Genomic DNA, 13312 nt, shown 5'->3' with positions numbered 1-13312 from the left:
TGGGAAACGCACAGAACAAGCATTCAGTTTGGACATTTTTCTGTTTAACTCCTTATCTAATCATTAGATTTAGAGGGTGTGTTAAAATAAGGAAATCACCAAACTCCATTAAACACCAGAGTGGACACCACCACTGCACTAAATCGTTCCAATCGACATGTACAAAAGTATCAGGACACACCTCTTAATACTTCAGGTGTTTCATTTAGTCCCATTGCCACAGGTGTGTTAAATGAAGAACCTAGCCATGCAGTCTGCCTTTACAAACATTTGTGAAAGAATGGGTCGTTCTAAAGAGCTCACTGAATGTGCGTGGTACTGTAATAGGATGTCACAGTTGCAACAAGTCAGTTCATGAAATTTCTTCCCTCCTAGATAGTTCACGATAAACTGTGAGTGGTATTATTGAAGAATGGATACATTTAGGAACCACAGCGACGCAGCCATAAAGTGGCCAGACCACGTAAAGTTACAGAGTGGGGTCGCCGAGTGCTCAAGTGCACAGCGCATAAAAGTCACCAGCACTCTGCTGTCTCAATAACTGCAGAGTTCTAAACCTCCTCCGGCATTAACTTCAGTACAAACACTGTGCGGCAGGAGCTTCATGGTGTGGGTTTCCATGGCAAAGCAGCTGCATGCAAACCTTACATCACCAAGCACAACGCCAAGCATCGGATGGAGTGGTGTAAAGCACGCTGCCACTGGAATCTGGAGCTGTAGAAACATTTTCTGTGGAGTGATGAATCACACTTCTCTATCTGGCAGTCTGACAGACGAGTCTGGATTTGCCGAATGCCAGGAGAACGTTGGGGAAGGCCCTTTTCTGTTCCAGCATGACTGAGCTCCAGTGCACAAGGCAAGGTCCATGCAGGCATGGTTGGGTGAGTTTGGTGTGGAACTTGACTAGCCCACACAGAGCCCTGATCTCAATCCCATCAAACACCTTTAGCATTAACTAGCATGGAGATTGCGAGCCAGGCCCTCTCGCCCAACATCAGTGTCTGACATCACAAATGTTCTTCCGGATGAATCTGCAAAAATTCCCAGACACACTCCAAAATCTTGTAGAAAGCCTTATTAGAAGAGTGGAATCTGTTATAGCTGCAAAGGGGGACCAACTCCATAAAAAGCTCCTGTAGGTGTAATGTGTAGGTGTCCCAATACTTTTGTTCACGTAGTGTAAATTTCCAGCCTTCCCAGACTTGCAGACTCAGACTTAACATGCACATCACCTTAATGTCCACAGCCACAGGTCAGCTGTTTATTTTCTGCCCTCCATATAGTCTGCAAGAGAGCAGACTTCTTGTGAACCTCCAAAGAGTCTTCTCAGGGTGCACACCCAAACTTGGCTTGTGAAATTACCCTAAATTCAAAGTGTTCCAATTTAAGTACAACAATTAATGTGCCAAGAGTGTGTATTTTGTTTATTTAAATTTTCTTTTTAGTAAATGAGCAATGAGTTTTTTCCTCTCCAAAAAGATTTTTGATCTCTACTAATTTCTCAAAGAAACACAGCAGCATACCTATTTTTATTTGTCCTGAACAATAGTACAGCTAGGCCTAAATCACTGCGGTCTTCCATGGTTTGGACTGCAATTGTAACTCGTACACTGGCACTTCTTGCCTGCTTTATTTTGTATTTTTAGCCTCTTGTTGTAGAAGCTGCATTGTCCTAATACAGAACAAGCACGCCTTTGCACTCTGAAATATTCTTTATTTTTTTTTATTTAGTTGTGTAATTAACGACTGAAGTTTGAGTGTTTTTTCAATGATGCAAATGGTTAAAGGAAAAATAAAAATGCAATTTATTAAAAAAAAAGTAAAAATAAAATTCAAGTTGTCCACAACAGCACACTCTTTATAATTAACACATTGCAGTATAAAACTTAAGGGTGCAGTTCCAGGGTGTCAAATAAACCCTGTGTCTGTCTGGGTTATTTTGCTCAGGAAGTCACTGTGCTTAATTAAGTCTAAATTTATTACCCAACCTGTTAAAGTCAGTGAACTGCAGATAATCCAAAAAAGCTAAAAGCTCAAGAAAAATGGCAAGGCTGGTATTATAGATAGGAAGTCAAAGTTTAAAATGATAAATTCTGATTGTAATTACTGGTATTGGGGGCGCAAACCAAAAGTCTCCATTTGATTTATACTGAATGTAACTTTACATTGGCTCCACTTGAAAGTTGCAATGAAACGCTGATGCGGAACCCCCGTCTACTCCCTACATTTTATGAAGTAGAAAATGTCAGCAAACTCCAACTCCAGTTTAACAATCAGCTTCCAAACAAGGTAGTATAAAGATTCAGGACTAAAATTAGGCAGTACTCAGGAAATGTTGAACAACACTTTATATGGCACTAAGCTTTCTTAATCTGAAACAGAATCCCAATACTTCTTAGTATACCACCTTAGCTAAGTGCATTTTCATTGTGAATACATATTCTAGGACAGACATCCCCCATTTGCTGTGCACTCTACATCTTGTCCAGGTGAACACATTCATTTGAAACACTTTAAGATGATATATTTTATTGCCATAAACAGTGTAGGAAAAATGAAAAGAAAAACAAAAGAATAAAAACAGCCAATCGTTCTATAGTACAGTAAGAAAAGGCTCTACTTCTTCCATTTCATGTCCAGTAAAATGTAAAATAAAAAGGTTGCAACACATGGATATCCAAAGAGAAATCTATTCCTGATCTAATAGACAAGACTAGTGCCTGGTACCACCTTGATTGGAAATGTGCGGGTGATTTTATTTTATTTTTTTCACACTTTTGTTCAATAAGCTTCCTATGTCAAGGCAGTTTTTACTGTCCATGTTAAAGAGTGATCCATAGTTAACTTTTTGATGAAATACATTACTATCAAGCTGTGAACGCTGACAATTGCCTGACTGAGACTGTAGCCGCTATCCATGTTCAAAAGCTAGCACGCCTTCATCTCACTCTTCTAAACAAACTGGCTGTCTCGCATCATTGCAGAAAGCATCGCATACCTGGATAAAACAGACTTGGTCAAAAAAAAACCTTTCAAAATGATTATGCCAGAATTACATACGAAACAGAAATGAACATTCAGATTCTCTTGCCATTTAACCATTTAATGTTTAAGACAGTGGTTGCTGAAAGCCCAAAAACGTTATTTCAGAAACGGAGCAGCAATTTAGTAAGCAAAATATAAAAAGACACAGTGGGTCTGCATTTACTCCCATGTGTCTAGAATTTCAATTTCAAATGCTTTAACATAAAGATGCCTTGGGAAAGGGAGAGAAAAGAATACACACAGTAAGGTCCTTACCCAAAGGCAACAGAATCAAACTGAAGCCACTGTCCTTTGAGTCTTGCTTAGGTGTGCGAGGTTCACATATAGATGACAAGACGCGGGTAGGTATAAGCCTAGGCCACGTCTTTTTTTCCCCATTGGCCCCAAGTCCAGCTTCTTTTTAACCAATCACACGAGGCCTTGTTTTGGGTTTGTGTGCAAAGGGGGGGAGCTTGATACCTCTCACCCTCTGCCCACACGTCTTTGAAAGATTTTTCGTGGACAAAGCCCGTAGATCCAGTCTAGCCTTCCAGAATAACGCAGCCACACGGCTATATCAATTCTTAAAGAACGGGAAAACAAAAACAAGAACATAATGATTAGACAAGGGCCTGTTTCACAGAGGCTGAAATGTAACACTTATTCTGCACATGAACAAAGTGACCAAACAATATAAAATCAGTCCCATGTGAACAGGAGATTGCAGTAGACTAATAAAATGACCTGTGTCATTTCTACTACTTATATTTTACATTCACACGGCCCCAAAACTGAACGCTGCCTGTACGCTTCTACTACCACAGCCTTACTGCGTCAAATCACTATTGCACACAATCAGGGCTAGGAAAGCACCATATGTGTAAGTGTGCATTCAAAATGTTTGAGTCTGCTTCAACAGGAGGGTGGGCCATAAAACAGTTGAGGGCTGGTGCACTGACTGGGCTTGTGATTTCACTATGCTTTGTTCACAGGAGTAACTCACAAAAAAGGGGGGAGGGGGGATGAGGCGGGGATGCGGGGGATATTCACTGACACTATTACCTGCGTCACAGTCACAAAAATGAATATGGATTTAATAACAAGCACAAAGTAATACGTATCTAACCTCTTAGGTAAAAGGCTGAGCCAAATTAAATCCATATCCAAACCCGCATTATTTCCATCGCACAGTAACGGGGTATAATTTGAGTAATAATCATGTATACATATTTAAAAAAAGAAAAAAAACTTTTGTTTAAAACTACAGTTTGGATTCCATTTAAGAGAGCAGCTCTATCAAACCCTTTTTGTGTCACAAAGAACGTGAATGAGCCTTCCCCTGACAAAAACTACAGCACAGAGCAGGCACTACTTACAGGGAAGCAGAGGTGGACGTAAAAACGATTTATCAGTTTGACATGCATTCACGAGCTGCTCGTTTTGTGTATGCGTGTGTAGTGCAAGTGTGTTATGAAGGTGTTTTTTTATAAATTTTTTTCCTTCTTGAATAAATATATTCACTCAAATTCAGAAGAAGGAGGGACTCCAGAAGATTCAGAAGAAGGAGGGACTCCATTCATCTCTAACTAGGAGGAATGATGACAGAGTCTTATCTTATTCCCATTGGCATGATACGTGTTTTGTCGTCCCAGTCCTGCACTCTCCTCTCCTCTCCTCTCCCCTCCCCTCCCCTCCCTTTCCTCCCTCTGTCCGTCTTAGCGCACTGAGGGAGGCTGCAGTCTCTTAGTGTTTTTCTTTGGATATTACCTCCTCCCTGGGTTTGGCACCCCCAAAGATGGCCGAGTTTGGATTGGCCACTTGGTTTAGGGGTTCAGAGACTGTGCGAGGCTTCAACTGTAGCCTTGGTCTCTGCGCTCTTTCCTCTGAAGATAAAAAGAAGAGGAAAACAGCTGTGTTAGTGCAAGACTCAGAAACAAAAATCAGTAAAACAGAAAGCAGTTTTCTGAAACGTCTTTAAAAAAATTTGAACTTACAGCCTGAAAATGCCTGATTTGCTTTTAATACATCAACATTTTAAATATCAGCACAACCAGTAAAAGTAGAAATTAAAGAAAATACTAATCATTTTGCACTCAGCAATCCTTGTACTACAGTAGATGTACTTTTTTACATCCACACTGATAAAGAAATGCTGTGACTATATGTTTGCTTCATACCACTCATAATAAATACCTCCCCAAAAATCTAAACTTATAGCTTATCTAATACAGTAGAAGCTAGCTCATATTCTGCATTATCACTCAAGCCATCAGTGTTTTATGAAAATAATCACATCACCATCTGAACATAAGCTACAACATTTTTAATATTTTTTTCCTTGTCAGTCATTCAAACACTTTGAAGCTATTTAACATCTGACCAGTAGTGGGGGCACTCCTGCTCAACCTCAAACTCCGACTAAAAAGACAACCATTCACTCACTGTCAAAACATCTGCATGAATTATGCGTGCTTCATGTAAATGATGGGTATATGAGGGCAAACTGGGATGTGTTTGTTGCAAATGATATGCAAGTAAGTCAACTGTGCTAAAAATCATCACTTTTTTCATTGCCATAGGACAACTTCCTAAACCAGATGCAGAGTAGTTCATACGTCATTAAGAATGGTCCAATTTGTGCTTGTTTCAACACAACTTTGATAAATAAGGGCCTACATGCCTGTAAAAACTGTCCTCCATGATTGAGCATTAAAATGTTTCTCCAGTAACAAAGCCTTCCATAAAAAAAAATAAATAAATCTCATTACTGAATTATTCAAAATATAGGCATTCTGGTCAGACACTTACACATTTATAAGACATGTCCAAAACTGTTCTTACAATACCAGCTACTAGATTTTGAGAAGTTTGAGAACATAACTGCAATATACAGAATCTGACAACCCTGATATGTGGCAGCATCATATATAGCATTACATTTTTAAATACTGGACCCTGATGGCAGAATCTGTATAAATAATGATACTGTTTAAAAGCAAAAAGCCATTAAAAGAATGAATAAAGATGCAACACCTTCAGAGGGTTCTCTGAAATCCGTCTGGCCGCGTGGAGGTCCATCTCTGTAGCGACCCATTCCGCTACCCATCCGTCTGTCACCAGGACGACTGCCTCCTCGACCCCTCCCGCCCATGAAATCGTCCTCTCTAAAGCCTATGGTTTTCATTAAGAAAAGGTTAGTAACTCTACTAGCACTTCTCTTCAAATGCTGGAAGTTGTTCCAAAATACTGATCCATGACAAGTGCAGCACGCAGCACTTAAATTCACAATAACAGTTATCTTAGATCAGTATTTACAGACAACTCCTAAGAGAGGGTTTATGTCCACAACAGCAGTAAAACTCCTGTAACAGTATGACTGATGGCAATGAGATGGACTCCCTGTACGGTCATGAAGGTGACAAAATGACAAAAACACAAATCTATAGGAAGGACAAGGAAAAATTACACTGTTCCAACAGCATCATAGCTTGTAACCAAAAGTCTTCAAGTTTGTGTGATTCAGCAACAAGGTCTGAGTGCTTCCTAAACCTACTCGCTAGAGTATCTAGACCTATGGGTATTTTTGCAGAAATGCCTTTCTGACTTTGTTCCCGCTCATCGCACCTCCTCCAGAATGGTCGAAGTCGTCTCTAGATTCGCGTCCACCTCCTCTGGACCCCCGTGTGCCACCGCGGCCTGAAATGGACAGGGGGCTCTGTTTAAAACAAGCTGCAATCTAAGGCAGGGAGTGGGGGTCAAGAGAGAGCCTCCCACTCAGTGGTTCTGGTAAAATGACCAGACCTCCTGCCGTGCCCTGGTTAGTTGCACTGCTAAACAGGAAGAATTGGCTCGACAGACAAAAGGCAGCCCTGGGAGAATAGTCTTTGTTAGTGTGAACTAAGAGAAATGAGCAGGAAAGCTCATGCTGTAGACATTTATTTTACTATCAAGAGGAAATGACAGAAAAGAAAGACAGTGGAGTAAATGAAGAATGAGCAGAAAGTGAATATAGCCACCTACTCGAATCCAAGTTATTTGGCTTGGTTTTAAAACACTACAGTCAGAATTCTTTTACAATGAAAAATTACATCTACTGAAACACTGGACAACACTTCACATTACACTAGATACCATCATGGAAATACTTGAGAAAATATGGAATATAAATTAGATGAAAGCGGCATGAATCTTATCTATGAAATTAATACAGGAATCTAATCACTGGTGCCTTCTAAAAATCCTGTGTTAAAGCTCAACATTCCTGATGAAAGTAGTGCTTTCCATGATGAATCCCTTCAACCACATTACGAGTGTTTGTTGTTGTTGAACGTGTAGAGTCACTAATGTTTTCAGCACCTACTTACTTTTATCTTGTGGCCCTTAGTTACTTATTCTATTATTTTGTTATTTAGCCTGTAGCGTTGCAACTCTAAATGCTGTATTTTTAAAAAGAAAAGACAAACAATAATTGCTTTGTGTATTATTCATTCTTTTTAAGACTTGGATTTGAGCAGGCAGCCAATAGCTGAAATACCAAGCTCAGTGCAGTGTTAAAGAAAATATCCTGTGAATTTCCATCCATGACCAGTACCTCTTTCATCTTTTCGGAAGCCAAACCCTCCACCTCGCTCTTGTCTTCGACCCTCTGCAATGTCCACCCTCAATGATCGCTCTCCAAGGAGCTGTTGAGAAATTCCAGCAGGCACCATATAAAAACTGCACATATTACTATTAAACTTAAGATTTCAGAAATGTAGACTACTTACAGCACCATCATATGTCAAAGCCTCTTTCAGAGATTCCAAGTCATCAAACTCTACATAACAAAAACCTGAAAAAGAAAAATGTGAGTATGCATCAAATGCAGACCCTAGTACTCCTTTAATTAACGTATTATTAAAAAAATTCAAATAAATATTGTTAAATCATAAATGTTTTCTAGTCCAACTCACCTTTGAACTTGTCTGTCTCTTTGTCTCTTACTAGTCGCACACTCCTAATACTGAGATCTCTGAAAATGGCATCTATGTCTCCTTGTACTGTGTTGAAGGGCAGGTTTCCCACATATGCTGTGTAGGGGGGCTCTGTAGGTAGCTCCTTCTGCTTGCGTGGTCCTCCTGGGCCGGCTCCACCTCGGGGTCTAAAGTCCAAAAAAAAACAAAAAAAAAACAAAAAAACAAAACAAAAAAAACACAACAACATCTAAGCCAAGAAACTAGTGAAAATACAAGGCAATATCACAAAATGAGAAAGCATTTCTATAAGTCTCTCAGGATAAGAACACCTACTAAATGCCTTAAATGAAAGATTGACATTCATTTACATAACTGTAAACATTCACAAATCAATTTTATAAGTGATCATGACTGACTTCTAAATTAATCTGTATCCCCTTCAATAAACAAGAAGGCTGCCTCCACTTCTCTGACTGTGATTGAGACTGAAATCAAGGCTACAAGGCTGAATATCCCAAAGTGACACTCGGTAGACCTTGACAAACCAGCATTCATCAGTGTTTATACTTAACCCTTTGACAATACAGCTTTAACAAAAAGTCCTTCCACACTTTAGAAGACTTTCTCTGTGAGCGTAGCCTTTAGCTCTCTTTTCATCATTCCTCTTTACCCTCTCAATGTAACCATATTTCTAGCTATGCAGCAACCATGACAATTGACAGAAATAACTGCCGACTATTTTTTAAGTACCTCCTGTGTTGAATAAGTCACTGTTGTAACCCTATTTTTTCATCTATTTCTGCTACTCACTGCAAAAGTAAGTTTCTGGCACTACTACATTCTAGACTGGTTGGATAAAGCTGGCTCATTTTACTTCTCTGCTCAGTCCTGCTGTGTTGTTGAAAACAAGACCAAAGGCTGTAGCAATAAGAAAACACCCTCTTGTGGCCATATAAATAAAAGCAGCAGAGGTTACAAAAACTCTTCTCTTCAAATATTGGCAGTGTGGATGGAATAAATGTTGACACCTATTTATAACAACAAGAAGAATACTGGTACAGATACATATTGAATGGGATCCACCCATAGCACACAACCAACCAGTGTATAAAACAGCAAAGCCTGTACTGACACCAGCAGGTTTGTACTTGGAAGAAATATTTGGGCCTCTCTGGCATGCAATTCAAACATTTATGACCATTCAGTCTGTAAGCAGTAAGTTTTCGCCTGTCCTCTACAAAATTTGGAACACGCTTCTGGATGTCACTGTGTTTGCACCACTATATTAACCAACAAGCTCCACGCTTAGCAAGTTACTCAGGAAGGTTGTCACGTATACTGATGAAGAAAAAATAAACTGGAAAGGTATATAATCTTCTGTCTGTCTGATCACAAGGGACATACTATTGAAAATTCTTCACCACAATCTGCAATGTAAGAATATCTTTATACAGATACTGGCCATTTTATACACTCATTATTATTATTATTATTATTATTATTATTATGCCTTTTTTGAAAGAAATGCCAATTAATAAAGAATTGGCACAAATTAATGTTAAATAGTTACACAATTAACCAGTTTTAGGACCACTATCAAATAAAATTGAACAACGTCTATGTTGGTTACCAGATCCAAAGAGAAGCTTTGTGGCTACAGTCTGTTGTTTAGAACCTACTTTGTCTGTGTGCATATCTTTCACACTTCACTTGTAATGCTCACAAAGATTATCAGTCATTAGCTGGATTCTGACAAAGTTACATTTCAATATCCTGCACCTTTCTTGTATATGAAATGTCTTGTGGATGCAGATAATTAAGATTTCATTTATTTTGTTGCTGCAAACTATAACATTCAAGTTTGTTAGCTTGTTCAATCAGCAGGTGCATCAGCTTGGCTGTGAAAACATACACTATTCCTCTTTGACAATATGCCTCAAGTTGCGGTAGTACACGAACATGGTTCAGTTAACATTAAACTACTTTTTTGTAACAAATACTTCAGTGCAATGAAATAGGTATAACTTTCTTAAAGAAAAACACCTTTTCTCCTCTTTTTATGTGACTTCAATGAATAACCGATGCATGATTGATGTACACTGATACAGGCACAGAAAAATAACTTGATTGTTCCCTTTGAGGATTCTGCAGTGCATTTTCTTTTTCATGAAATAGTCGCTGGTGTACTATAAACAGAGAAATCAACCCCCTGTACAAATTTCTATCTATGCACTGTTTTATGCTACACTATGCCAAGATAAACAGCTAGATATGCCTGTAACATAGCTTCAGAAAGGGATCTGGGAGCCAACCTGCATCAAAATATTATAAAGGGAGCAGAGCATGTTATCTGAAGTCAGTGTCTCAGTGCAAGCAGTGATATGTTGGCAAATCAAGACACGGGGAGATGCAGATGCCGTCCAACATGCCAGAGACATTCCACTGGTGTCAGAGTAAATGAATCTCTGAGGACACCCAAGTATCTGACTTTAACAGATAGAGTGACACCTGGATCTTTCCCACATAGAACATGTACATGCGAGTTGTGTCTGCTTTTGTTTTATTTTCTTGTTTTTAATTCTCACTGCATAACAACTCCCCTTTAAAAAAACCTTACTGTACATTACTGAACACACCAGTTCCTATTTTTGCGGACACATTAATATGGAAACAGTGGGCCAATAAAGGCATTTTTCCATGCATATCTGCTGATGCTGATATATAAACATTTATAAACGGTAGAAATTGGGACTACATACACTTGGATCAGTACTATGGAACAAAATAACTTCTATAGGGTTACAAATGCTTAAAATAATAAAAATACAGACATGCCAGTGTAGTATTGTCATCAGATGGTTACAGGCTTCTGGTTACAATAAATACGTCATTAAATATGGAACAAATATGTAAACATTTTTTTGAAACATCACATCTTATGGACAGAAAGGCTTCCCAGAAACATCAAGACAATACAAGCTGTTACTTCAGTTAGTCCACAATTTAAAGAAAAGGTGCTTTGCATTTACATGATCCATCTAAGCTACGTCATGCTGTTGCACACGAATAAAATGTGTTCTGCATTCACGATTAACATGTGTTTTGGCAAGACAAGTCAACTGGAAGACAGTCATTGCGTTGGTAACATCTTAGTCGTGTGCAACCACACATTTAAATAATGTAAAACTGAAAAGCACAGTTTTTCTTCACGGACTGAGATGAACCTACATCTTCAGCAAATTCGTAGCAAATCGATGAGCGACTGACTTCACGAAGATCGTCGCAAAGCTGCGTTTTCGAACCCCGCAGCTACGAGGCTGAAGTTGGTTTCCTATTCGCCAATTTCTTGCTCGTATTTTCCCGTTCCACCTTAAATGATGCAGCTGTTATATACTGGCGCCTCAGGCCACTGGAACGCAACTGTTGCACCATTTAAGGTGGAACGGGAAATTTTGAACAAAAAGCTGGCACATAACAAGATGACTCCAGCTTCATAAACCTCGGTTTGATCTGATGCACTCAGGGCCAATCACGTGTTCAAAAGCCCCGTCACGTACAGAAATGTGGGCTTTGTGCTGTGAGCCTCAGTGTGGCGACTCAAACAGAGCTCACTTTCCTCAACAGCGACAGTTAAACGCGATAAGGCTGCAGTTGGATGCGTGAGGGACGTGAGTAATGCAGACCAGGCCCACTGCAGCCACCGTGCAGACCTGCTTCAGACCTGTGTCTGGGGGCTAACTAGCTACAATTAGCCAACACGTACCCTAGCTAGCTAGCACGATTCCAGCCATGCAGAAACAACAATAAAAGTCGAGTCTGCTGCAAACAAAACTGTGAGAAAACATTTCCATGTGAACACGTCTGAAAACACAGACATGCACCAATACGATGACTCTGCTATGCGCAGCCCATGTGGGCTGTTTTTTTCCTTCATCCCGACTCCATACCTGGCGCCAACTGCCTTGCTGGCAACAAGCCCCACAACTGATCCGAATCCAGCCCGCTTCGCCCATCGGGGGCTCGTTAAGACAACAAATACGTCGTAAGAACAACCCCGGAGCCTCCTCCGCCACATCTGGCTGCAGAGGGAGTCCACGGACTCGCGTCGCTCCGCCGCCCGCCTGCCCATTCATCCCGGCGGGGCCGCGCAGCCTGAAGAGCGCGCTCGCGTCGCCTGGGCCTCGGCCTCCGCTCCGCACAAAACAACCGAACTGCGACACGCTCGGCCCGCCTGCCTCGCTCTGTGAGGTGTAAACACGCCCTACGGTGCTCGTCCTGCGGTGTTTTCTTACCCTCTGCCGCCGCCGAAGCTCCCGTAAGCTCGGTCGTCGTAAGCATCGTAATCCGCCATGGCCGCGTTCTCCGTCCACAGAAAGCGGAGTCTGAAATAGGGACCTTCAATATCGCTGCTGCTGCTTTAGCTGCCTCAGCAGTGCCTGCACAGCCTCACCGCGCACTGCGAGCAGGGGCGAGACTGCACACCAACAGGTCGAACAAAAACCGACACCAGAAACGACACGCTACATGTTTTCACTTTAAAGCTGCCCAGAAAACGTAGTTATAAATGATAATTTCAGTGATGTTCGAGTTAGGCACCATTCGGGGAAGTCGTTACCAAAATGAAAATACCGGCTCGCACAAAAATCTAACAAAACAAAACAGAGACACCAGCTCAGAGTTCAAGTGATTTTCAAACGTTTTTATTGAAATATATATATTTTTGCACTATACTGCAGATGTATTTGCGTACTCAAACATGTCTGTCGCTGTACTGTGTGGTGGGCAGTTTCGAACGATAAATAAAATATTATAAATATCCACTGGGGATTTACGTGGTGTTTTGCATTTGCCGTAATAATGTAATGTCATACGGCTCTTTCTATTTCTTTTTTTCTTGTTCTGAGTAAGTGGTGAAAGTGGCCCTTTTCCATCAACTCCACTGGACATGTCCTATGTGGAGTTACAACAAGCCCTGCTGACACTAAGCACAGCCCAGAAGTGAGGAGATGATGAACAAAAGGGCTGTGAGTCCTACATTGTTCACCCAATATAAAGGCGAATACTGTCTGTCAGCAGTGTATCAAACTGATTTTATAATGAACAATACAACAAACGTATGCTATGATTAACCCTTGTGTGGTGTTGATGTTTTTGTTACTCAGTGGTCTGGTGGACCCACCGCATTATTGTTTTTTTTTTTTTAATCAATATAGCTATAGCAATTTATGTAAAAATACCAGATGTTTAAAATATCACAAGTGGTCAGCATAGGGTTCTCCTTTAGCCTCTGTACCTAGTCAGCAGCCTGCCCATGTTGTCCACCCTCACCCACA

At 40.5% G+C, this 13312-nt stretch overlaps 1 protein-coding gene across 1 annotated transcript; it reads right to left on the bottom strand.

Moving 5' to 3' along the window:
- Positions 1–1814: 1814 nt before the first annotated feature.
- Positions 1815–12406, bottom strand: eif4h (eukaryotic translation initiation factor 4h). Its single transcript, XM_036563066.1, has 8 exons — positions 12272–12406; positions 7977–8164; positions 7791–7855; positions 7616–7706; positions 6649–6720; positions 6058–6195; positions 4792–4907; positions 1815–3607 (listed from the first exon to the last, which is right to left on the bottom strand). The coding sequence occupies exons 1-8, from the start codon at positions 12328–12330 to the stop codon at positions 3602–3604; spliced, it is 735 nt and encodes a 244-aa protein (XP_036418959.1). The 5' UTR covers positions 12331–12406; the 3' UTR covers positions 1815–3601.
- Positions 12407–13312: the final 906 nt, after the last annotated feature.

The sequence above is a fragment of the Colossoma macropomum genome, unplaced genomic scaffold (assembly GCF_904425465.1).
Source record: "Colossoma macropomum unplaced genomic scaffold, Colossoma_macropomum, whole genome shotgun sequence".
Lineage (NCBI taxonomy): Eukaryota > Metazoa > Chordata > Actinopteri > Characiformes > Serrasalmidae > Colossoma > Colossoma macropomum.
The sequence above is the reverse complement of the archived record's forward strand: the minus strand, read 5'-3'. Positions and strand labels throughout refer to the sequence as shown.